This window comes from Buteo buteo, chromosome 18 (assembly GCF_964188355.1).
Source record: "Buteo buteo chromosome 18, bButBut1.hap1.1, whole genome shotgun sequence".
Lineage (NCBI taxonomy): Eukaryota > Metazoa > Chordata > Aves > Accipitriformes > Accipitridae > Buteo > Buteo buteo.
This window is the reverse complement of record NC_134188.1, coordinates 23,463,049-23,489,194: the sequence shown is the minus strand read 5'-3', so window position 1 is coordinate 23,489,194 and position 26,146 is coordinate 23,463,049. Positions and strand designations below refer to the sequence as shown.

At 38.6% G+C, this 26,146-nt stretch overlaps 1 protein-coding gene across 5 annotated transcripts in view; it reads left to right on the top strand.

Moving 5' to 3' along the window:
• Positions 1 to 23,282, top strand: part of PICALM (phosphatidylinositol binding clathrin assembly protein) — a 69,599-nt gene extending 46,317 nt beyond the window's left edge. Inside the window, exons 13-24 of one of the 5 annotated variants that reach the window (XM_075050162.1) lie at positions 1,393 to 1,542; positions 3,013 to 3,117; positions 3,469 to 3,549; positions 6,184 to 6,291; positions 7,229 to 7,360; positions 7,450 to 7,480; positions 8,317 to 8,416; positions 9,953 to 9,976; positions 12,009 to 12,068; positions 14,279 to 14,383; positions 20,608 to 20,710; positions 21,649 to 23,282. In XM_075050162.1, coding sequence (XP_074906263.1) covers positions 1,393 to 1,542; positions 3,013 to 3,117; positions 3,469 to 3,549; positions 6,184 to 6,291; positions 7,229 to 7,360; positions 7,450 to 7,480; positions 8,317 to 8,416; positions 9,953 to 9,976; positions 12,009 to 12,068; positions 14,279 to 14,383; positions 20,608 to 20,700 — 989 coding nt within the window. In that variant the 3' untranslated portion in view covers positions 20,701 to 20,710; positions 21,649 to 23,282. The remainder of the gene's footprint in view (positions 1 to 1,392; positions 1,543 to 3,012; positions 3,118 to 3,468; positions 3,550 to 6,183; positions 6,292 to 7,228; positions 7,361 to 7,449; positions 7,481 to 8,316; positions 8,417 to 9,952; positions 9,977 to 12,008; positions 12,069 to 14,278; positions 14,384 to 20,607; positions 20,711 to 21,648) is intronic. The other 4 variants (XM_075050158.1, XM_075050159.1, XM_075050160.1 and 1 more) reach the window with 4 other exon arrangements.
• The last annotated feature ends 2,864 nt before the right edge of the window (positions 23,283 to 26,146 follow it).

Sequence of the window (26,146 nt, the reverse complement as noted above, 5' to 3'; positions counted from 1 at the left end):
GCTTGCAGGAAATCAAAGCGTGTATTAAGCCTGCAAAGAATAATGCAGTTATGGCTTTAAAATTTAATTTTCTTTAGGACTTGCATGTGACTGAAATCCACATGTTATCAAGCTGTGTGGGATTTGTAGCTAAGATTCAGGAGGTCAGATTCAGGAAGAGAAAATAACTTACATCTTGAAGCTGCTGCACACATCATGGTAGTATTTACAAGAGTTGTGGAAAAATCTGTAATCTAACCAGTTTTTACAAAAAAAAAAAAAAAAAAAAAGAGGCCAGAAACTGAAGTACTCAAGAATCTTCTCCTATAATTACTATACAGACATTTCTCTGTAGTGGTTTTGCCTAGAACAGTAAGTTGCAGTTCTAGGCACTGTGATAAAATAAACAGGGCTAGGTGCAACTCTTGCTGATCTCACTAGTGAGTTCTTGAGTTTTCCGTCAAGGATTTGCGTGCTTTGAAGCCAGACAGCTAAACCACAGCTCCTTCTCTCAGCACGTATTGTACCTGCCTTTCCTATCCTGTTTATCTGTTGGATCCTGGAGTACAGGAGTATTTTAGCTTGGCAATTGTATCCATCCTCAGGAAACCTCAAAACTCTCCTATATGCCTCAGGAGGTGACTTACATAGATCCATGTTTCCTTCATTCCCCAGTACGGTCCAATAGTTTTTAAATAATGAACGTTTTCCTCACTGCTGCTCACTGGCTGTTGTCCCCCAAAGCAGAGCAGGTTTTTGCTTGCTTGCAGCTGATGGGATATCTGCAACAAGCTTGTTGCTCCTGATGCCCCACAGAGTAAGGAAAGTGCTTTTGTCCTGTACACTACACTGGACTATTCATAGCTCTCAAATTTCATGATGCCCAGTAACAAAAAAATCCATAAACACAGTTTGAAGAAGGAAAAGTACAGCTCTGTTGTTTTTGTTTGTCTGGGTTTTTAAAGCTATCCTCAGGATGGTATTACATTAAATCCTCATCTAGCACCTGGGGTTCTGTTATGCTAAGAGGCAGTCTCCACTCCAGAGAATTTGTTGCAAGTGTCAGGACATGACTGAGAAGCAAAAAGTGATTGCCTTTAAAGAGCAATAACATACTAATTTTCAATATAAAACACTGTGGAAGAAGCACACTTTATAAGACCAAGATGGTATTAATATTAAAAAGAAAATGCTTAGCTAGTATCTGTAGTATTTTTCTTGAGCAGACAACAGATAATTCTGGACAATTTGAAAATTAAACAATTAGCTAGGTCATTCCAAGTTTAGAGATGTCAGGAGAAAACTAATACTTCCTGGACTCTTCTTAACTCTTACTCTCCTATACCTAGGAAGCAGCATGTAACTAAATTCATCTCCCTTTTCTTCTTTCTCTTGCTCTCTGGAATTGAACAGATCCTTTTTCTGCTACTGTTGATAGTGTTGATGATGCCATTCCAAACCTAAATCCTTTCCTTACAAAAACTAACGATGCTGCTCATCTGTCTGTGTCTTCTGATGTATCTACTTTCACCAGTAGGACACCCACACATGAAATGTTTGTTGGTAAAGTACCATTTTAAACTAATTTCCTATCTCCTAAAACCTTTAACATTATTTCAGTTTCTAAAGTATATTTGTGGGGCCTTTCAGAAACTAAACGATGGTCATTTGGGGCTGATTTTGTGCTATGTTAGAACTTGATTTAGTAGTTGTGCCATGAAAATGGTGTTAAAATCTTTGCTTGGCTACCTAGATGCAATTCTACCTGATGTAAAGGAACTTAGTTACAGTTAAAGCAGTTGTTTGAGTGCGGTTTTACACAAAGTCTTTTATGCTTAGGATTTTTAAGGTAAAATACTACATATGCCTGAGAACGAAAAGAAAATGTTGCTACTCTGTTCCTCAGGCTGGAACGTTCTTTTTAAACATAGGAACTTAATCTAATTTTTTTGGTAGTGGGTGTTTTTCCCCCAGTCATGTTGGCATTAACAAAACTGGTAAAGCCATGCACATTCTGGTGCATGATCTACTCAAACTGTTTACCTATGAGGCAATAAACTAATGAGTCATCTTTTTAAACCTGTTGAAATCTTACTTTGGAGGTGATTTAGTATGGCTGTCATATTAGAAATCCTAACATTTCTGTTGGTACAGCTACATAGTAATTTGATTACTTTTCAATATGAAGAATTAAGTTAGCTTTCATAGACTAAAGATCAGTTCATTACGTGCCAGTTCTGTTCATAAGCAAAGCTAGGTTTAAAGACAATCATGCTGCACCAACAGGGCTTTCTTTTTGCAGGTTGAACCCCACTAGAGTTAATCACGGAAGAATCCAGACTCTCATAACAGGGGGAACTTCGACTTGTTAACAGAGATAAAACAAAGGCGTCTCTTTAGAGATACTCATACCACCTACACTTTGTCACCTTAGCTAACTAGTTTCCTATCTTGTCTTTGGTTAGTGGAAAGAGAAAGCAAGATCTTCAAGCACAAGAACTCTTGCTGTGAACTGGTTCCCAGGGAGGATTAGTTGGCTGAGGCAGTAGTATACAATTACTTTAAGCTGGTACTACTGCGTAATAATCTGGCCTGTGCTTCTAATCGGTCTTTCCCTCGTCTCCAATAAAATTTGTATGGTTCACGTGACTGTAGAATGATCATTTGAAATCTAGCTTTTTTTAGTAGGGTTATTATTCAATCAGATCTGTTTCCTCTGTATAATTTGTTCTGCAGTCATACAAAAAGTTGTGGCAGTGCAGGTCTGTGAACAAGGAGCCTGGTAGGGTTTTGTGGCACGTGCTGGTTTCTGTAGTATCCATCACACGAGAGCCCTTAAGTCGCTCTAGATGGATGGCATTGATAAATTGCATTCCCTTCCAATGTCTCATTCTCTAAAGATCTATCTAGAACCAAAGCGTGACCTCCTGACAGATTGATATGTGAAATGGAAATGCAGTTTTAGCTGTAGCACAAACAAGGTGCTATGATAATGTGAATGTGGATTTAAAATAACTCTTTCTGGTTCTTTAGATCATTACAATCCGTTTACTGAACTAAATCCCTTTGTGGCAACCAAATATCCCTTTGTGGCAACCAAATATGAATCCACTATTGGGGTGTATCCTTATACTTCAGGTATAAGAAAAATGCCTTGATGCTTTTACACTCATTTTTTCCAAGGGTGTAAAACATGGCATTTGCTTGAAAAAAAAAAAAAGAAAAGTATATATCCTAATATAGCTGTAACTTTGAAACCGTGCTTTCCCCTTTTGTGTTATAGATAATGTAAACTTGTTTCTTAGTGTATGTCTGATGTGTATTGATTCCATTCCATTGGTTCTATGTTATTAGAGTATATGTGGATTTATAGACTGACCTGAAATTAAATTTTTGAATAGCAGATAAACAGTATATCTTGGTTCTCTTTCTGTAACTCTTCCTCTTCTCCCTTCCTGGCTTTCTCTCTTGTGTGATATGCCTTATCAGATTCTTTTTGTGGTCCTCAAGCTTACCCTAATGCTTCTCATTTCCGCAATGAGCCTTCTTCTGTAGCTGGTCTATTTGGAGGTAGGTAATGGGATATAGCCTTATCACAAACACAGAAATATGAATGTGTTGTGTGCCTAGAACTAGTAGGTATGTTATTGGCTACAGAAGTGCATTATTATAGTGGCTCCAACTTTTATTCATGTGCTTGTGCTAGGTGTGTTGTCACAAATGGTATATATTTTTTCCAGTTTGTGCTAAACTAAGGCTTATTTATCCTAAACGTGAAATGAGTATCTCCCCATTTCAGGATCTCTTGTAGTTTATATGTTGCTACATACCACACAAAAGACTTGCATGTTACAAGTATCTTCTCATCTTGCCCTCCCTGATTCCTTTTAAGATAAAGGGATTGGGATGTTCTTGCTGCTTATGGCATTTTTGTTGATATATTACTCTTAAACAGTGCACTAAACTAGTACAAAGCTTTGCAAGAGAACGTGAGAAAGAGGTATCCACTGCATTAAATTACTGTCTAATCATTTGTGCAGCTGGGTAATGTCTGTATAGTAACCCAGTACTGATGCTGGTTCTGGAATACCATCCTGACAGTTGCTAGATGGGCTGTGGGTTGTGACAGATGATAATCTGTCTAAACCAGATTGAAAAGGGAGTGTTAAACACCGTTGCTATGCAAGGTTTAGGAATGCCTTCGATAAATGGTTTGTCGAAGAGTTAATTCTTAAAAGCACCACAAAGTCACGTTTTGGTTTAGTGTCTTTGAACAGAAATTAGCTAGAGTCATTTAAGGAAAGGTTAAATACTATGTAAGACTCTGTTCCCTTTGTTCTATATCCAAAAAGCGGGATGATTAGTTTCTGTCAAGTCTTGTTGGTTTATTCCCTCAAAGGAACTCCATTAAAAATACTGACCTTTGCACCTTTCAAAACATCCATGTTAGACAGAATGCCTTGGGCTGGTGGCTGATACCAGGAGTAGGATTTGATCTTTTTCAGAGGCTGATTCAAAGAAGTCCTATGTATTGTTGTGTCTTCTAGCTAGTCTCATCTCATTAGCTTCATACAGCTTGAAACTTCCTAAAATGTGAGAGCAGGAAACTCGGCTTGTTTCAGTTAAGGCCATTTTCTAAAGAAAACTATGAGCTATTGTAAGTCAAGTTTTCTATTGGTACAGGCACGGTTTTAAGAGTTGCAGGACATCCCATCAAAGGAATTCCTATCTGCAGTTCAGAGTCTCTGAAATGGCTTGTTACAACTTGACGGTATACTTGTCATAAAGATACTCATTTTGGTTTGTTGTTTGTTTACTCCCTATCTTTTCCCACATTACTGCTTCCCATGTTTTGCTGTATGCTGTTTTCTTTGATTTGTTTTTAATGAAAAGTACATTGTTTGAATTCTTAGAGATGGATGCATTTGAGTTATGAGTTGTGTAAGACAACTTTAAGACAAATAGGAAGAACAAGTAATCCAAACTTCTGTGAAGTTTATGTTCAAGGATAGCATCCTATAGTTGTTAATTTTTTAAGTGAAATGTGACTTATTTCAGGAAAACAGTAAGATTGACATGAGATGCTGTCATAGCAAGCTAAAGGAAGTCCAAGACGTATTCTTGGTCAGTTATTTCTGCTCACTGCGAAGTTTTACCACTGAACTATTTGTGATGCTTTTTTTTTATTTCTCCGTATCATCAACATTTTTGTTAGAATCCAGAAGAGTTAGTTTTCAAGATGGCGTTGCATTTTTATGGTGCTTCTCATATAATTACTTAAGTAATTGCCTGAATATCAAGATGATATACATGCACGCTTGTGTGTGTGATCATATATAACATTAAAAACCACAATTTTAGAAACAAATTAGTATTCATTTCCATATTACTGAACTATCAACTTAATACTGCTGAACATCATATGCAGTGCTTTGTACTGCAATAAATTTTCACAGTATTGAAAAAAATTGTGTATTTGGAGAACACTGCTTTACAGATACATAGGAGGCAAATGGAGTAAGTTCAGACAGGAATAGGAGTTGAAACTTGGCTTTAACTCCCTGTATCTTGTCATAATTACTGGAAACTTACCAGCAAAACATGGTCACCTGCAAACTGTGTGTCCAAAAATAACTAAGTGCTATAGAAATTATTAGTATTAAGAGTGTCTAATCAAAGGCATTACTAATCAGACACCTTGGGATGGTTTGGATCTTACTCCACTTGTATCGAAGAGAACTGCTCAGCTAACACAAAATACAGAGGGAATAATCTTCAGGCAGGTAATCTTGAAACAGATACTGTACCCAGACAGCTTCTTTTCCTGGAGAAGCATGGTGATTAGTTGCTGAATAAATTTTTTTTTGTAAGTATTTGGTAAAAGAATAAGGAAGATGTGAATAGTTAGTCCAGAGATTCAGCAACGGGGGGAGGAGGAGTGTCTTTTATGTCCTATCTGTCCAGTTTTTGGGACAAAACCATTTTTGGGGTGCAGTAACTTCAGTTACTCTTCAGTAAACTGCTTCCTGCTCTCTCTCTACGTGCTTCTTGGTGTCAGGGTGTAATCTGGACCTTTGAGGTATTCCTAGTCTTTCTGTGGTACTTAAATAATCTACATATTTATTTGATCTGTCTTGCATTAAGAAGGTGGATTCAAGGGAAATGCTGTATAAAAACATTCAACTTCTTTCTTTTTCCCCACAGGGTTCACTCCATCTCCTGTTGCTCAACCACAGCCATCAGCTGGCCTTAATGTTGACTTTGAGTCTGTGTTTGGAAACAAATCTTCTAGTGTTGTCCTAGATTCTGGTGGTAAGACACTTGCTAAAATAGATGACATATGTTCTTTAACTTTTTTTATTCTTGAGATATAAATCTCTTAATCTGTGTTTACTTACACTGCTGTGACAGTGTTCCAGCTGAAGAAAAGAAAGCTGACTTTAAAAGGTCAATAGCAGCATTCTTCATCCAGTTTTTCTTTATTAATCAAATAATTTTTCCTTACATACTATTTCTATGTGGACCCTGCTGAAAAGTTTACATTGATTTCCTTCGCTTACATATTTTGTGCATTAAAATTTCATACAGTGAACAGCATTCATTTTTATCATGCTGTCAAATGAAATTAAGTCTGTATTTGTAGAGTGTGGCTGGAAGAGGTAAAGTTGCATCTTAATTTTATATATCCGTGCAACACATTCTTGGCACTTCATTGCCTACATGTTACTCCTTTGATATTAAGATTATTTCAGAAAGTGATAAATTATCAAAACATACACAGCTAATTTGGATTGTAGTTGTAGTTAGTACTCATTCTGCTCTTTTGAGCATCTGGAAAGTAACTACTTTCTGGGCTTTTGACATTGGACTCTTGACATTGGATTCTTTTTGGGCAAACCAGTGGTCCGCTAAAAGCAAATACATATGTGTTTTTATAAGATTGAAATACTTTAGATGTTTATTCTGTATTTTGTTTTACGTTTTGATTGCTTTGCAGTCATTGTGAATCCATTCCATGTCAAATTGATGTCATGTCGTTTAAAATAGTAAAGTGAAATCTCCTTTCTGTAGTAAATACCTCCTTTATCAGGAAGCATAAGAAGTTTTATCCTTCTTGTATAGTGTAGCAACACTAGTTTAAACTTTGTATTTTAGCCATTGTGTTGAACTTGCTGTCTTTAATTGAATGTCATGACATTCATGGGAGGCCTATGATTCAAATCACTTCTTTTATGTTTATCATTCCAAGGGTTTGATGAACTAGGTGGTCTCCTAAAACCAACAGTGGCCTCTCAAAACCAGAGTCTTCCAGTTGCCAAAGTACCACCTAACAAATTAGTGTCAGATGATCTGGATTCATCTTTAGCCAATCTTGTAGGCAGTAAGTATTGAACCACTAACATACAAATACTTATATCATTCTTTTAAATGAATAGAATTTCAATAGTATCTTTTTCTACTTTGTGACAGATTTGGGCATTGGAAATGGAACTACTAAAAAGTGAGTATACTTAGTCAAAAGTGGAGCATTTTGATTTTTCTTGATAGTAAAATTTTATGAAAGTGCAGGTTCAAACCTGAGCATCAACATAATGTTAACCTTCCGAGCACGTTTGGGATTGTACTTTGTTTCTCATACACAGTATAGTGAATTGTTGAGAGCTGTTGGAAGGTGACTGTAGACTGAGTGGTAGTGACAGTGAAAACAGCAGGCAAGGTGTCCTGTCACTGATTCCTTTCAGGCTTGTATATGTTTAGGAAAAGAGTTCATCAAAATGCTTCTTTGTAGTTGTAGGTAAACTTAGCACCCCTTACAAATGAAATACTTCGTGTGATCTGAGTGTGTGCAGAGCTATATTAAAGATTGTGAAACTACAACCTCTGACCTGTGGTTGACCTTCAGACAAGTGAATTTTGAAGCAGGGCGTATTCTAGAATAGAGAACATCTGCTCTAGCAGCAAAGTTAAGAGTGCGATTAGCAAATTTCAGGCTTATCGGGACCATCTGTGCCAACTCTGAAATCATTCAGAAATCTAGTATGCAGTTGCTCCTAACTAAACTATCTTGACCCAAGGAAAGTCAGCTAGACTGCCTTAGCTATACTGGGGAACTTGACTGAGATTAGATAAAGCTGAGGTGGCTCACGTTGAACATATTACCTTACTCTTCCTAGCCAAAACAAGCTCTCATGATACCTTTTATCAACTCCTTTGCTAAATGAGCTGCTTCACTAACAAAAGAAGCTGCACTTCCAAGAGGAAACAGTGTTTACCTGAGGGAGTTTTGTAAGAAAAATCCAATGTTTTCTAACAATTCTTAAAAAAATTTATTTGAAGTGATGTAAACTGGACTCAGCCAGGTGAAAAGAAACTAACAGGTGGTTCCAACTGGCAACCCAAGATTGCACCTACAACTGCGTGGAATGCTCCAACATTGGTAAGCAAATACTCTTTTTAAAATAGTGAGTTCCCTGCAACTTAGATATGCAGGCTGATGTATAACAGAGAAATTTGAAAGTAATCTATAGTTGCGGTAAAAGGGTGGTAGAAAATTGAAGAAGTGGTCAGTTTGAGATGCGTACTGATTGGATTTGTTTTTCTTAGCTGTGCGGTTCTAGTGAAGAGTTGGTGATGTGACATGTGCAGGTTTAGCTTAAACTTCAGTAGTGTTTGACCAGCCTCTCTTATGGCAAGATAGCAGCCTTTGTGTTTCATTCAACTGACATAAAACTGAATTCTAGTGGGGCTGGGGGGGGCACTTTGCAGTCTAGAAAAGTAAAAGTGTGAAAAGTATGTTCTTCAGGTGCACTGATATGTCCAGTATGTATAACATTACAGCTCAGCCTGCTCGGGGGGTGAGAATGGGCCGAGAGATTAATCTTCTTGATACTTGTAGAGGTGTCTGTGCAATGACGTGGGCTATAGCTTTCTTAATGTACGTAACTACTGCTTTCCTGCCCCAATGTGTGCAATTATTTTTAACGCATGTCAGTTTTGGTGATCAACTTCATAGTGTCTTTTGTGGCAGGTAGTATTAGCAAGGATTTGGGGGTAGCATGTAGAGCGAGGGCTCTTAATTAAATGTCCAAAAAAAAAAAAGTTTAAGAGTTTACATGAGTAGTTTTCACAATGCTAACAGAACATCTTTGCATGTGAATCCTACTCACCCTTTCACCAATGACCTGGAGAACTGTATGTGGACAGAACAGGTAACAAATCGCCCCAGATTTATTGCATCTGGCTGTAATTGACTGGGGGAGGTTGAATCCACAGTGTAATAATGCAGCGTTGTGGATTTGGAAAGAGAGAGCTTGTCTCTCTGGATCTACCACCTCTTCCCTACTGGGTGTCCCTTATCAACTCACTGCAATTGTGTAGGGAGAAACGTTTGTGGACCTTACTGGAGGGTGCGTAGATGTTGAAGAAACTGTAACGACTCACCTGCTTTAGGGACTGGTGGTTTGAGTTTACTTGTGTGCTTGAATCTGTTCAATAACTCATGTCTTGTTTATACATCTTCTTGTGATAAGTCATTACATTTAACAGCTATTATTATTTAGAGATACTGTTGAGACACTTCTTTTCCTGTGAAACTGTTCTATTAACATAAAAATCTTGAAATGGAAATAATCTAGGGGGAAAAAAGTTTGTTTTCCTCTGCTGGTCTATTTATTGTGGAGTTGCTGCTGCTTGCTAAATCAATATGCCTTTGAAAATAAGGCTTTCTCGTCTTTGGAAAAAAAGGCATATACCAAATAAATGGACTATGCAAAACAATTACAAACCTAATAACAATGACAGTATCACAGGTGTATGTTGTCTCAGTAAATGACTTGAATTACAAGAATGTGTTGGGGTAAACATTTAATGTATTTGTGAACTAAAATGCTATCTGTGTATATTCTGTTGTGTAAGTATTTGCTTCTAATCCAGTGTTATTGCATTATGTAATTGTTCTCCCTGGGAAATACAGAATGGCATGCATTTTCCACAATACGTAAGTGAAACAACCCACAGCCTTTTTGCAATCGACTGGCATGCTGATATTAACCACTGCTGTTGCAGAATCTCATAACCTTCTTGCTATTTACACATTTCTCATTTTAAAATCTTTGGTGTGCCAAAAATTGAGCTTTTCCTAGCATACACGAACTTCATAGGTGGTCTGCAGGCTCTTGACTCGAATGATGGCATGGGAAATACCAAGATTATTTTTCCTTGCTTTAAACTGTACCATTTGCTGCCAGAGAGCTGGGGTGTGTGTCTGTGTTGCCTTCAATGCACTTGGTGAATTTTGAATGAAGATAAAAATGTTTGTGTTTGAATAACTGCATGAAACCTCACGGGCTTCTGTTATACTTGGCACTTTATCCACGTTTATGGTAGATCTTGATTATTATTTTTTTTAATTTTTTTTTAGTGGGGAGAGACCAATATGTCATTAATGCTCATATGAAAAAAGAAAATCCATGCTGACAGTTTACAAAGGGCAAGCAATAACCTGTGCTTGCTGTCTGAGGAATGCAGTCTTTCATTTCAAAGTATTTTTTTCTTTATGTCAACAGTGATATTGGTCTTTCCCTGTATTCTGTTTTTATTGCAGGGTAACTCTGTAACTAAAGGATGGTAGGTCCATACTTGAGCACTCAAAAATAAATTTAGTCAGCATGTTTATATGTGTGGATACACAAGCAAAACAAAAAAGTAGTAATTTTCAGGATAGCTTTCCCAGCTGTGTGAAATATATGGATAGTACACAGTCCAGGTAATTCTCGATTGGGGAAATCTGTTCTGATGGCGATTGAAATGCCAGCGATACTGGCTACTATCTATGAAAAGGCAGCTGATACCTTAGAACTGAATTCAGAAGCAGCTTTGCTGATGTCCTATTCATGATATTACAATTTATCTGCTTTAATTAATCCAGTATTATTAATATTTTGTCACTTTCCTCTTTTCTGTATGAATAATCTCTGTGTACCAAGAAATGCATATGGTCTTTGTCTTGTCAGTAATGCCCACAGTGACAGCATGAAAATTAGGCTGGTTTTTCTTAAAGGAGAGACTAACAGGAGGTGGAGTGGGCAGACAGCAAGTTGTCTGATTATTTATAAACACCAATTTGTAGTCTGGAAAAAAACCTTTTTTTGTCCTTGTAAGAGTTAATACTGATTTAGAAAGTGGATAATGAAACTGTAGAGCAAAGAATATGGTTAGCATATGAAGAACTGTCTTTAATATATTTTTCTTTCTAAGAGTTATCAGCTGTTTTTCTACCTATACGTTGCCAAGTTGTTTACAAAATGTAGCTTCACCCCAGGTTATGTCTTGTTGACAGCAATCTGACTGTAACTTCATAAAAGTTAACTTAGGTTAAGGGTAGTATAAACATATCTGCAAAGTACTAAGAGGACTTTTAACCTGTTCAAATTCACTGTACTAAGTGGGTGAGTGAGAGGGAATGCAAGTTGGATATTCATGTTAGAGTCGAATTTATACTGAAGCATGATAGGAGAATCCCCATAGCGTGTACATCCTGGCTAAAGAGAAGAGAATTCCTGTAATGTTGGCAGAAGCAATGGTAATTTGGTCTTTCAGTCAGTCTTAAGCTCCTTGTGCACCATTACTTCTGATATTGAAATATAAGTATATACTTCATGGGATTTAAAAAATGCTTCTGCTTCCTGAATTTTCTCTCTCAAACTTGTCTGTCTCATACTGTGTTCTTTAAACAGGATGCTGAGAGAATGGTAGCTTGCAGTTTAGTTTAGTCAGCCAGAATCCTAACAGGTGAAAAGCAAATATGTAACTGTAGATTTGCCTAGAAGATTGCCTAGAAACTTTAGCTTAGGTATTGTTTTCCATCTGAAATAATTTGGATACACTCTTAACACAAGACTGCAAACCCTATTTATTCTGTGCTATATTCATAGTAAGCTAAGTGCTGCAGTTGACCCTTAGAAAGCAATGCCTTACCAGTACACAGTTGATCTCCTCTCCTCTCAGTTCACCACTGTTTTTCACACCAGGCACCACCTGTAATGGCATATCCTGCCACAACGCCAACAGGAATGATGGGCTACGGGATGGTGAGTGGAACTCCTGCAACGCTAAGAAGTCAGATGCTGTGTATCGTTTGATTGCTTATAGTTTGGTAGCAGTCGACTTTCTGAACTATTTTACTGAAGACTGAATTTCAGCTCCTATTGGTTTATTCTTCACCAAATCATTAAGTCCTATTTTCTGAACTACTTCAGTGGTTTTTGTCTGAAATTGTCCACCCTTTCCTCCATAACTTAGTTTTTCATAAACTTTTTAAAACTTGTCTATTCTTGGTGGGCTTTATTGGCGTAGAAATAAGTGTATCATGAAAATAAGTGTATCATGTGAGTATAGATAGCTACATTGACAACAGGAATGTTTTATCGGTGAAGTGAAACCTTCCTTAAATACTTGCTCCCAACCTCAGCAAAAGGTATCTGTAATGATCAATGCCACAAAACTGCAAGTTTGTGACACTGCTGTGTGTTGTGGTGTTGGTTGAGAATCAAATCTCTTGGTGACGCACCAGTCCCGAAGACTTTCAACATAAACCTGACCTTGCCGCTTGTTGCTCTGAGAAGTTGTTCAAATTTTTCTTCTTATCTCAAATTTTAAAATATTTCTGTAGTGATACACCTCAACTCTTTATTAGTATGGTTTTGATGTAGTACAGCTTTGCTGGGTGAATAAAAGGGGAGAGAACTTCCTTAGAACAGTTATTCTGCTAAATGGCTCACAGATTAGTAGAGTAAAAAAGCTAAATGTTTCATCATATAATCAAATTAGATTAATGATTTGTAACTGCTATATGCTCCGTAAGTGAACTGCAAAAGTGGCCAGCTGTGTTCTTGAGGGTGTTTTGGGAGAGTATCATGTTCCCCATTACCCATCCATGAACTCCTGTAGTACGTTCTTGTGCAAAGTCACAGTTAAACTACCGTTAGTGTTGATTCAAACTCGATCCGCACAACTTTGCACTGATGGTACTGGAAGCATTTTCTTAGTTATTTTGACTCAGCAGCTGGGGAAGGTAACATATTTAGTGTAAAGAAAGTAACCTTGCATGTTTTGTAAAGCAACTTTCGTTATGGGGTTTAAATGCCAATGTGAAACGGAAACTGGAATTAATAGGAGCCACGGCTCTGTTATGCTGAGTTGCTGTTACTTGTTCAAAAGCGTGCAACGTCTGAGCAGGTGGGTGAGATGGGCCATTACGGGACGACCAGCAGGCTTTATAACACATCCCGAAAACTCTCCTGGCTCATTCAGACTTTACTCAGGACATTGCCTGCTAGGAATCTCTGAAATGTTGACCCATTTTACAACCGTTGTGTTTCATTTTTCCTAAAAGCAGTAGTAGGTACGATAGCTCTGAGTATGGCCATTTCTAAGCTGCAGTCTAGTAGCAGGCTTTTCCCTTGGTGAGGGCGTACTGGGACGGGCGGTTTCGTTAGTTCCTTTGCACTCCCTGGCTGCTGGTTCCTGTGCCTTCGTTGAGCCAGAAGTTGTTTTTAACTTACTTTTTTGTAGGGTGTTTTCATTAGGGTCAGTTTCTTTAATGGGTTCACCATGGGATTGTCAAAACAGCTGGTTGGCACGATGGGAGGAGTACGAGGATTAGTCAAGGAAAAGCTGCTTGGAGTGGGGATTGCTTTAGTAGGGCTGCTGCTGGCTATCAGCGCAAGCCTGAGAGGAGTGCCAAAAGCAGTGCCAGAGTGGGCATCTGTGTAAAGCAAATAAAACCTGGCTTCTAAGACCATTAATATATGTTAAACTCTGAATTTGGCTCAGCCAGAGTGTCACTAACACTTTAGACTTTGATTGCATAATGACTTAACATTAGCTGTACGTACAGTTCTCAGTTTTCAATTTTTATTGAACTCTGTCAGCTCTGCGTTGATATCTGTAAAACTGTTCTTGTGCTTTCAAAGGTGGACAGGGAAGTGTTGTCAGACCTCAGTTTTGGAAGCAAGAGGACCAGCACAAATGCTTGTGCTTAAACAAGTATTTTAGTGTTTCACATCTCTGCAGCAAGAGATTAAATGGGCTCAGTTGTTATTGAGAGTATTCCTTGAAAAGACTCTAATGTTCCTTTGTAGTAACCTTTATTTGCACAATATTGCAGAAAGACCTTGTATGACTGCACTTATCAAATAAGACCAAGACTTTTCACCCATTTGCCATTTTCTTTTCTCTCCTTAAATACTTGCAATGTATTAATGCTATATGTGATTTGATGTTGTCTGGATTTTTTTAGCCATCACAGATGGGAGGCATACCAGTAATGACACAGCCAACTTTAATATACAGTCAGCCAGTCATGAGACCACCAAACCCTTTTGGCCCTGTACCGGGAGCACAGGTGTGTATATTCAAAATCATTGATGGTAGGAACAAATCACAGCTGGGTCAGTTTCTTTAAAAGTATTTTAATATTTTCTTGTGTTGGACAAATGTGTTGCACAAGCACAGTAGTTCATGTAAGGATTGCTTCATAGCTTCTTATATCCAGGTTGGCAGCATCAATTTTGTTTTACAGAAGCAAAGAGGATAGCGTTTTAAGGCATTGTTTTTTTCTGGGAATGTGTCTGAGATGATCCTCAACACTTTAGTGAAAGGATAAGAACAGCTAATGTCTGTGCTGTTTGCTGAAGAGGGGCTTCTTTCCCAAAATTCGCGTTCTCTGCTGCTTTATCTCCAAGCGTGGCTTTGTGAGATTGCGCTATTACAGCTTTTTCCTAAGTGGACGTGGCACTGTTCTTTGCCCTGTTACACTTAACAGTATTAGATTATAAAGTCACCAAGGCTGGCAGTAGCTGTAAACTTTTTTTTTAAGTGTAAGCTGCATGCTTATATGACAGCATTTTGCAGGGGACAAACAGGGTGTATGTAGCCTTTTGAGTCTCTGAATGTTATAGATGGGTTTGAAAAGAATATGGTGTCAAACCTGGTGAAACTTCAACCCAACACCTGGTTGTTAGCACTGACCACTCAGTGGGAGGCACATGGCACCTTCATCTAGTTTTAGCCATTGTATTCTCCAAAGGTCTTTGTATTCCTCCGTGTTTTTGCAGAAGACAGTATTTACAGCATAGTGAACATAAGAGCTATACAAGTCTATCTGGCCTTTCCCTGTTAAGTAAGGTGTTATGTTAAATGGAGTGTTCCTTAAATTGCCTGCTTTTCTGCTTCTTGTGATATGTTGTGTTCATTACCTAACGTACTGGAATAAGTGTGCTGAAGGGTTACTCTGATGAACATTAAGACCTGACTTTATCAATACTGGAGTTAAATATGAACCTTTTATTGTTTGTTTTGCAGACTTCTGTCACTGGGAAGTTCCTATCTGAACTCACTTTTTTAACCCAATAGCCATCTGAAGATAAGGGGTTTTTTTTGCAGTAGGAAAAACATTAAAAAACAATAGGAGGGAGGGGGGATGGACAACATTGAACACCTTCATACTAATCTCAGAAAATATTGAGATCATTACGACTGTGTTTGTAAACTGTAGTCAGAGGCAGAGCCAAGTTTAGTTGGCAGATTGGAACCCCAGTATTAACATCGTATTTTTAGTTACTAGTCAAATGTGTCTTTGTCAGAGTCAACATTGTACATTATGGCTTTATTAGAAACATGTAATATATTGGGACTGTGTCTTGATCTTACTATAAAGAGCTTTGTCTTTGTAGGTGACTTGTTTAAAAACATGCATGTATAACTTCACTTAGGTATATGTTGGTGTATGTGTTTGGGTTTGGGACTAGAGTGTGGAGAGAAAAGAATTCAGCAGTAGGTTGGGAGGGAAAAGACCCTCAAACCTTTTCCAATGTTTGAATCTGATCCTTTAACAGGAGAGGCTATGCTGTGTGCTGCCAGTGGGCAGTATGTCCATTGTCTTCCTTAAAATAGAGCCTTGTGGATAGATCTTTTAAACTGTTGTTTTAAAGGCTTTATCTGAAAGAGATGCTGTTAGATTTCTTTAGCTAGAAATGCAGTTTTCAGTTGACTTTCTCCTGGACTTCTGAGAGCTGCTTTGTGCATTCACTGTCACTTAAGACGAGTGATATGGTATCTTGCACATGGGTTTTATGCTATTTCAAGGGGGAAAAAAATGTGTTTATGACACTTCTTAAATAGAGAACAAGTTAAAGGATCCCCAAGGATAAAAGGTTTTTTCTGCAATTACCAAAAGATCGATTTTGAAATGTCGCTTTAAAAATAAACAAATAAATCTGCCTACCTGCCTAATTCAGATATAAACAGGTAGGTATGTCTGAATGGCTAGGCGAGCCTTTCTGCTTTGTTTGACATTGCAGGGCTTGGTCTAGGTTGAATCCCAGCTGGCTGTCATAACAGGAGAAAGCAGAATTAGTCACAAGTGAGGTGTGTAGAGCTGTATTTATTGTGCTTATCTGACATGTTTGGCTCCTGTGAGAATTAATTTGAAAGAAAACACACCCTTTGAACTGGCATTTGCTGTGTGACCAGGAAGGATTTTCCCCAAGACACACAGTCTGTGTTGCTTGCAGGTGTTGAATTTTCAGAAGTCTGGCATCAATAAAGCAACTTAAATGAAACAAAAGCTGCATGTGAGAGCTGCTTCCCCGTGTACGGCAGAGATGGCATTTACTAACGTGTAGCCACGGAGGGGAATTACGGTATTATTACACTAAATTTATTGTATGCTTAGTCTTGAGGTTCTTCTGAGAGTTCTCTGTTTAGGTTTAGTTAATACTCCTGTTGTGCCAGAAATAGAAAGAGGAAAATAAAGAAATATAAATGTGTGTTCTTGGGGTAAGTTAACAAATCTTAAAGAATGAATAAGGGTTACCTGAAAGGCACACAATTCAAACTGCCTACAGCCCACGTGAATCACTCTAAACACCATTACTCTGATACAGGTTTTGTCCATGATGTCATCACTGCCAAAAACTAAGTTGTTTTACATATTTACATTTAAAGCACTAAATTCTATCACTTACCTCTAGTCTGCTGATAGATCTTGGTTGCTGTCTGCAGTTAAAGAAATCTGAAGGTACTTAAAAGCATAATGAGAGATATGAAGTTGTTGCTGAAAAATTATATTGCCAAGTTGTAGTGTGGTGGGAACTCCTCCTGCTTTGCACACTGACTGGTAAAATAGGCATCCCAATGTTGTCCAGTTTCTTTATAATTTAAACTGGTGTTCCTAACTTGATACTCTTAAGGATTTGTCTTAAATATGCTTTTCCTACCTCCAGACATACCTATTTTGCTTCTGTTTCAAGTGTTCTGTTTGCATGCATGCAACTTTATTTCTAATTGCTATCAAAAGCAAGGGTAGTTTGGGGTTTTTTTAAGGGCAAAATAATTTGAAACAATTGAGAATGAGACTAGAACAGTTGCTTCTTTTCTAGGTGTAGAAGATACTTGTAGTTTTAAAAGAAACTAGTGTGTGCTTTTGTCAGAAATTGCTTACCTTGCATTATGGTCAGTATTTCTTACTTGAGAAAGAAAGTAATAGTTTTCATCATGATAAAAATAGCCGGCATTCTTCACTGCAAAATATTATATCGTGCTACCCAGAACAGTGAGAGTGGTTGGAGTTGTGTGATTAAATTTTACCCGGTGGGGGGGAGGGTTTGTGTGTGTGTGTGTGTGAGGAAGGGACAGGCTGAATCGATGGTCCAAACAAGGTTAAAGAGCAGCCAGGGTGATGGCAGACGTGATGCAGTACAGCAAATGCAGAATATTTCAGACAAGCCAGATCCAAATGATGCACGGTTAACTGGAATATAACTACCCATTGTAAGACCTGAGTGTTGTAATGCACAACAGCAGTGCTTGAATGTTCACCACCACCAAAAACGTTATCGTGTTGGCTAATACAAAATGGTACAATATTGACAAATCAGTGGTATGCTTTCTAAGTGTTACGTGTTCTGGTCTGATTACCCCAAAAATGACATAGCCTTAGGAGGGGAAGCAGCTGGGTAGCGAAAATTTTACGATTTAAAATAGAATAAAGAAATTACTCAGCCTACTGCTAGCATCTGTGTGAATTGTAACAGTGCAGTTGTTAACGTCACTGAATTGTACAGAAAAAGTAGTAGGAGTGATCGCCTGGTGATGGTAAAGAATAGGTAAATGTGCAAATGAGTAAGTTGGTTTTGTGGGGTTTGTTTTGATTGTGGCTTAGTTTTGATTTTTGGCTTGGTTTTCTTTTTTTGAAACTGGAAGAACAGGGTATGAAGTTCAGGACAGACTTATGCCAGAAAGTAGACTTTACAGGTGTTCCTTTTGGCATATTAATCCTAAAATATATGCTAAACCAGCTTGACAGACTTGTTTAATGAGAAATCAGTATTAAGCTAAGGATGGGAATCAGCACAGCACTCGCTTTCGGATGGGTTCTTCTGTGTTACTGTGACTCTGGGGAGTTTTTGTCTTTGCTGGAAGCAGTAAGAAGTGACAACTGCTGTTGGAGGTGAGACTGAGCTTTGGGTCTGATCCAGCACAGTACGCTGCATTTCAGATCACGCAAGCGCTGGGCAGTAAGGAGGCTAAATCCACAGTTCTAGACATTATTAGCGCTGGAGAAACTGATGGCCAGTGCTGTTGTTTTAAATGCTTCTCCTTAGAAACTGCTAAGGTAGGTTCTGGTTTTCAGGTATATTTATAAGCAGTATTCTGGGTAGATGCAATTTAGGAAACTGCTGAACTGTACTTTCCACATTTTTTTTTTAGGCCTCCTTTTTAATAATTAGAGGAATCTCATTAAAATACATATTTACTGTAAGGTACTGCATCTTGTCTGAATTTGGCTGGGGCATCTAGGAAGCAGCAGCATCAAGTTTTTTTCCCAGTATTTAACCTGAGCAGGCTTTCTGAAATTTCGCCTCTGTTTCTGGTTACACGCTGATGTTGCACAAATGACAGAGCTCTAAACCTACCAGTCTTCCACACTGCTTTCAAACTGGGACATTACTTTGGACTTGATATCAATTGGAGATTTGCCAACTCAATTTCACAGGACTTTTAATATGTGACTTCAAGCCATTTGACCATGAAGAGGAAGAATGTCTCATGAAATCAAGTCGCAGCAGGCGTGCCTTGCTGAAGTTATGACTGTTGGACTTTATCATTAGTCTGGCTCAAATCCTGGAGAGTGGTGGGGTGTGTTGAGCTACGGCTTTCCAAAGGGAAGAACCGAGTTTTAAAGGGGAACTTCTGACATCCTGAAACTGCTTCTCAAGCACTTCCCATTCTGTCTCATGACTCTCCCATAATCTGTTTATGGGGACTGGATTCGAGTGCCCCATTGGGGGTGGGGTTTGGGGAGGGAGATAAAGATTCCAACCCAGACAGAGGGGACTGATCCTGAAAGAACTCCTTCTCCTCGTGTGCTTTCTGAGATAGACATTAATGTGAAAAACTTAAATTTGCAATGGCAATATTTACACTCTGGGCACTTCTGCAAGCAGTTCCCATAAGCAGGTTCCCTGTCATGCGTAGGTTGGCAGGCATTCGGTATTTCCAAAGGAAATATGTCTTCATACATTTTTTTTGCAATGGGTATGAAGTGCAAGTATGCAGTGGCAATTAGTGACTCAATTACGAGTAAATTGTTAAAAGTGATGGAACCTGAAATGGAGAAAGCTGACTTTTACTTGTAACTGCAAAAACATGCAAGTTCTAGGAGGAGGGAAGGCAAATAGAATTTAATAAAGCACCATTTATAACTGGGAAAGCACTAACAAAGAAGGAAAACAGCTTAAAAAAAAATAAATCAACCAACAGCAGATAATCCTGCAATTACAGCCTGCAGATTATTGGTCCCTTCCAGCAGCAGCAGCTGGAATGCCAATATTAGCTACTTGTAAATTATGTGCTTTATATGGCTGGATTTGTCGTGTGGTGCTTTAAATACATGGCTATAGGACGTGATTTTTTGTTAGTATAGATAGTATAGACTACTGGTCTCAGTCTTCAGTTCTCACCTAAAATGGCAGCAGTTAACAAACTCTCATCTATTGTATTTTTTTTTAGCCCCAGAATGTATCCCATGTTCTCCTTTTAGGCCCCAACGTGACAATTACCTGTTGTCTGCTCTCCAGCTTCATTTTATACACATGCTATTTTGAGAGGAAAAGATGCTGAGAGCTGTTTCTTCTGGAGAAGGCACCTGGCAACCTGCCGTGCTCTGGCCAGAGCCCCAGTCCCATCTCTCCCTGCCAGTACGTAGTTTTGCCAGTAAAGCGGGGAGAGTGCTAACCTGTTTCACGGGAGTGTCAGGCTTCATGTTTTGTATCATCTTTTGAAGAAAGCCGCTGTGAAAGTGTGAGGTTATCTGCTTATTTGGCAAATGCCAACTGAAGTTTCCTTTCTGGAGGGTCATGTCCAGCTTGTTTCTGCATTACACCAACCATTGAAGAGGCTTTCCGTTTTCCATATGACCAAACACCTTGTTTTAATAGCTGATTTCTGCCAAGTTTGCCTCTTAACCTCCCCTTGTCCTTTCATTACACGTTCAGCTTTCATATTCTGTCATTCTGAGACCTTTTTTTCTTTTTCTTTCCCTTTCTCTGTCGTCTTTCCTACTAGCTGTCTGCAGCATCCAGCCCTTCCAGTCAGAGTCCTCACAGAGCCTCAGGAAAGGATCCCTTTGCAGAGCTCTCTCTCCAGGATTTCTTGTAGAACAACTTAGGTATTGTCCGTTATTCTGGGGAGATGCTGGTTTTTGTGATATAGAACAAAATTAAAGTTCTAATTCAAGTTTTATTAACATGACTAGAACTGTTTCTGAAGAAAATAAAAACAAGTCATGTTGAGTTGGAAGCATTGTGGAAGTGACTTGGAAACTCGGTATACTTAACTGCAGCAGTTTAAAGGCCCGATCAAGCCCATTTGAAATAAAGTTTGATAGTTCCCTTCTGAACCACAAGAGCCAGCACACGTGGTACTTGCTGCAGTTAGGGAGAAGGAACTGGTACTACCTGGTATTTACCGTTTCCTCAGGAAAATGTTCAGGGTTCCTGGTTAGCAGCAAACACCTGACTGCTGGTGCACTTCACCAGATTGCTTGACCAAAGAGTTCACTTTATGCAGAAGGAGGTACTCGTTTCATGTGTGCGAGGGTTAAATTTTGGTACAGATGTGCACTGGAATTCTGGTTTTTTTCATCAATCAGGGGCAGGTGGGAATTGAATACTAAAATGAGTGAAAACAAAAAAATTCAAGAACGCCTAGCGTAAAGAAAGAGTAGGCTTTATTGCACACAGCATCTGCTTTTCTTTGTGCACTTCCTCTGGTTCAGCATGAAAAATGACCGTGACTTTTCTTCATAATGATGTTGATCTGTGTTATGCTGCCACTGGTGACAATATTGCATGGATAAGTAGGGTCTTTTTATTGTTGGATAAGCCAGCTTAATGGAAAGAGATGTTCCAAAGTCTGGTGTAGTTGGAAAAGCATCCTGATAGGTTTTGGTTGTTTTCTGGCCCTGGTAAAATTTTTATTTCTGTTCAAAACTTCAGATCTTGGGGTAGTTTGGGCATTTGAAGAATAGAAACTTCTGGAGAAAGCACAGGTTTTTAGTGAAGTCCGTCTGTTGGATGTTAACATGAGGGTTTTTAATCTTTCCAGATTCAGTTTATGTAACTGTGTTAGATGGAAGAGAAAGGAACGTTTCCAAAAAGATGTAAACCCCCACTTCCAGGAAAAAATGAACTTCAGTCTCTCAAACTCTCCTCTTCCATTAAGTGATGCAGTGAAATGATGAAGACCAATGAAGGAACCCGGGACAACTCCGTAAGAAAACATCAATATACAATACAAAGCCAAGAATTGCCATGAATTAAGACTAAGATCTACTTTTTGTCCTGGTGACTAACACGTCAATACTTTCAGCTTCTAATAATATCCATAATTGGTAACATATGAAGAGAAGCCTTTATTCTGGAAATTGAGATTGGTGTTTGGAAATGCTGTCTGGAATGGAGGTGTGTCCTTTACCGTAACTCGAAAAAAAGACTTTGGGCAGGGGAGGGTCAAATCCTAACTCTTAATTCTGCAGTTACCTTTTCTTCAGTCCTCACAAATGTAGGCACAGCAGTAATGGAAATTAACTTTTTTTAAAAATTATATATTCAGTTTGCAGTAGACATTCCTTATGTATTATTGTTTGTATTTATTTATGATTATCAATTTAACATTAATATTGTATCAAAAAACCTCCTTATAAAAATGAGTATGGATGTATACAGTATGTCTGATTTTTATCCACAAAGAATGAATCTGATTCAGAATGCTTTTCAGCTGACATACAGAGCACTAAATATTTTAAAGGTCTGAATCTAATGAATTCTCAGTATATATGGGAATTAGGGAAGAGCTGTAAAATGCATTAATCCTTATAGTCAATTCTGTGCCTAGGATTTTGCAAGGGAACAGTTAACTGACTAGAAGAAGCACTACATTTTTAATTCAGCATTAGTGCATTGGGAAGGAACTTTATTGCTTTGTGCTTGGCATGTCATTATTTTTACATTTGACATTATAAGGCCTTTCCAAAATGAATGTGAGGAATTGCTTTCACTTTAAGACTTTCCTTCTTTTCTGTAAAAAAACTGAGGTGTTGTGTGTTGGGTGGGGAAAGCCTTTTCGTTTGGCTAGTGCCATGTTTATGATCCTGTACCTTTCAAAGTAAAAAAGGGGAAGTAGCTTCCTTACATATGTCTAGTGGGTATTTAGTTAACGAAGAATTAAAGTAGCACTGTTGATCGGTGCTCTGTGTAAATACATCATAACTTTTGGGTGGAGTGGGGCCTTCAGAAGGATAGTCAATGATATGAAAGCAATTCTGTACATGAATTAAGCATACTTGCTGCATTGTCTCTGCAGATTCTATTTTTGTTTAAAATATTAAAATGTATGTTAGCAAAAATGGGTGGATTTTCAAATAAAATGCAGCTTCCACAGAACTTTTGTTACGGTATGAAAGTCTGAGGTGCTTCTTTTCTTTTTGCTGCTTAAAATGTGCACTGATAATTGCTTTGTTTACTTAATAAAATACCAAATGTATTTCATACGTGCATATTGTATTACAGGAAGTGCAGCACTGAATCTGTGAATGACGTGATCTATACAACATCTTCCTGCTGGTGCTGTAGTAGACGGCCTTAGTTCTGCTATAATGATGGATTCCTTACTTATTGTGATATTTCATGATCTTCTAGTTTTTCAAAATATTCATGGCAATAAACTTGTACTGTTTATAACTGAGCAAGAAGCATAAATATGCCCCCCTCCCCCCCCCCCCCCCCCCAAGTTATTTAGGTATCTTCCCTAACCTTCCAGCAGAACATAATGCTGGAGAAGCTTTGAACAGTTTGCTGAGACCGTCATCTGCAATTAGACACTAGTTTTCATCACAGGGAGATTTGACCCAAGTGGAACTTTCTTCTTCTCAACTATCTGAGGCTTGTCCCAAAGGTTGTACATCATAAAATGATCAGTACAGATCAGTAGATTTAAAATTTCTTTCTAAAAGCATGAATAAAAAAACCCCTGAACCTGTTACTTGTATATAATGCTTGCTCATGCCCAGATCTGGGGAGTTTCATATACAGTTTGCTTAAATCTTTACCTTCCTACGACTGAGGCCTTCAGCGTGGGACTGTACCACCAGCGAACAACTTCCTTTTAGTTTTTTCTTGCACTCAGAATATCAAAAACACGAATTGCCTGAATTGGGGGTCAGCTGGAAAGAAGGTGAATGTTGTGTCCTATTAGCTGAATTGGTAACTAGCGAGGGTACAGATTGTTCTGAAACACAGTCCAGAGCTTGTGTGAAAGGTAAAGGTAGACCTTACTCCTCCTCCATTGCCCAGTGTGCTGGGTTATGATAAAAACAGACACCAACCTCATTGTCTTTTTAGGTCTGTGATGCTCTCTGAACAGTGGTTTCAATCTCTGTTTTGAGGCTATTGACTGAGGATAGATCTGTTTGCTTAGTTTTTGCATCTTTTTGATCCCTTGGACCCCCTTTGTGGGGCTGTGGACTGGAGGTTGCAAATCATGCAGGTGTCAAAAATCCCCAAACAAACAAAACCACCTCTTTTGCAGGGATGACGAATTCATCTGTTACCCTTTACTGCTCACTCATAGTTGCTCTGTGTTCTTTAGCACAGCTGCTGTGCAGGTTAAACTTTCTTGTTGGAGGCCTTGCTAATAAACCTTGCTTTTGCTTTACTATTCAGAGACAAACTGGCTTGAGAATTTTCCTGAGGATTATTTTCCCATTTACTTTTTTCCTAATAAGCATGTTTGCTGGAATAACACTCAGTTGTAGCTTAATTTTTAAAGCATAGCTGATAGACATGTTTCCTTTCAATTACTGGCCATTTTCAATAATGGGGGGTAGGGGTATGAAAACCTGGTTCTCTTCAAAATTAAGTTCAAAGGCTATTTATTTAATCTAGAAGAGCAAACTCTGTCTAGGAAAGCTGCCTGCTCTTAGCAAGCAGTGGAGGCTGTAGTGCTTTGTTAGAGGGACGTGGTTCCTTTTAGAGCTTTGTGAAGGAAACCAGTGTGTCAGAATCATCACAATATTTTTGAATTCTTTTTTTTGTTCAGAAAATCATGTAATTAAAACAATGGATTTACCTCTGGAGATAATTTCTATTGCCAGAACAAGAACCTGAACAGCTAGTAACTTCAGGTGTTTTCTAAAAGCCCAAATGTAGAATCTTCATCTGAAGACAAATCTAAATTCTTTTGTGGCTTCTGTTCTTTGTTTCAAAGTCACAAACTGAATTGTTCTGTGCAGTAAATTGACACTGACAGTACCTCAGGAGATGTTTAAAAACTGTCTTGCATGACTTTACGTGACATCAGATGGTCCATTCAACCAGCTACTGGAATAAGTCACAGACTCTCCCAGCTGCCAAACAGTGCTTCAGCAAGAAGGGACAGGGTGAAACCCTGCATCTTTTATTAGACAAAAAGTGTCTGTTTTCAGAGCCTGGTATAAATTTTGTAGTGATATAAATGAATTGCAGCTTGAAAGCCATGACATAATTGAGATAAAGATTGTGGCAGAAGAATGAGAATTGGGTGCCAAAACCACTGGGAAAGATAGGAGATGCTGATGGGAGCAGAAGATTGACAAGATAATGTGAGCGGTACTGAAGAAATATGCTGAATACAGAAGAAAAAGCAATGTTAATTGGAGCATATATGTAAACTAAATAAGAGCTTTCTCCTTAGCCTACTGCTGATGTTTTGACTTGACCTTTGCAGCTCGCTCACACTGCAGCGGAGAGAGCAGAAAGAGTCTTGACAGATTTTGCTGAATTTGCCCAACAAGAACAATCTGTGAGTTACTGAAGTTCTTCATGTTCAAACTGGAGAACGAAGGGACTTGGCCAATCAGTACCTACTAGTCCTGACTAGATCAGGAGAATGAGTGGGGAGGAAAGAACCCTGAGCGGGTTCCTCTGAAGGTGTAACATTGCTGCCACGCACCTGGCACCCTTCTGTATCTGAAGGCTGAGTAAATACTATATCCATTTCACTAGTGGGAGATGACTTGCCCAAGATAACAAATCAGTCTATGAGTTGAGTAAAACACATGTCTTTTGTTGCTTCTCTGCTAATGAAATTTCCTGAGGCAAAGATCAAAAAGCCTTGGAACCACCAGCCCATGTCCTTAAAAGTTCTGTTGTGTGAGCTGGTAATGGTACTGAAAATGTGTTGGATGCAAGCATGTTGCTCTGGCTATCCAGCAGCTGTGGTATACGAGGAGAGCTGGGGGCTGGGGTTTGTTTTCATAGCATGGATCTCTGCTTCATTCGTGGTGGTAACTAACTGCTGAACTTCCCCATGCCAGCTACAGCAACTGCCCAAGTGTTGTTTTTCTAGAAAAGCATTATTTGATACAGTTTTAGCCTCTTGCTGCACTTCAATCACTGAGAGTGAGGAAAAGATCCAGCACTGTGTCAAATCCCATTTTTCCATGGCTCAGTGGAGGTGTTCTATGGGCCACATACAGGAACAGTTGTTGGCATGTTTTTTACCATGTCATATCCTAAAACAACGTAGTGTTTGTGGTAGTCTGCAGAACATGAGCTCTGAAGTGTAG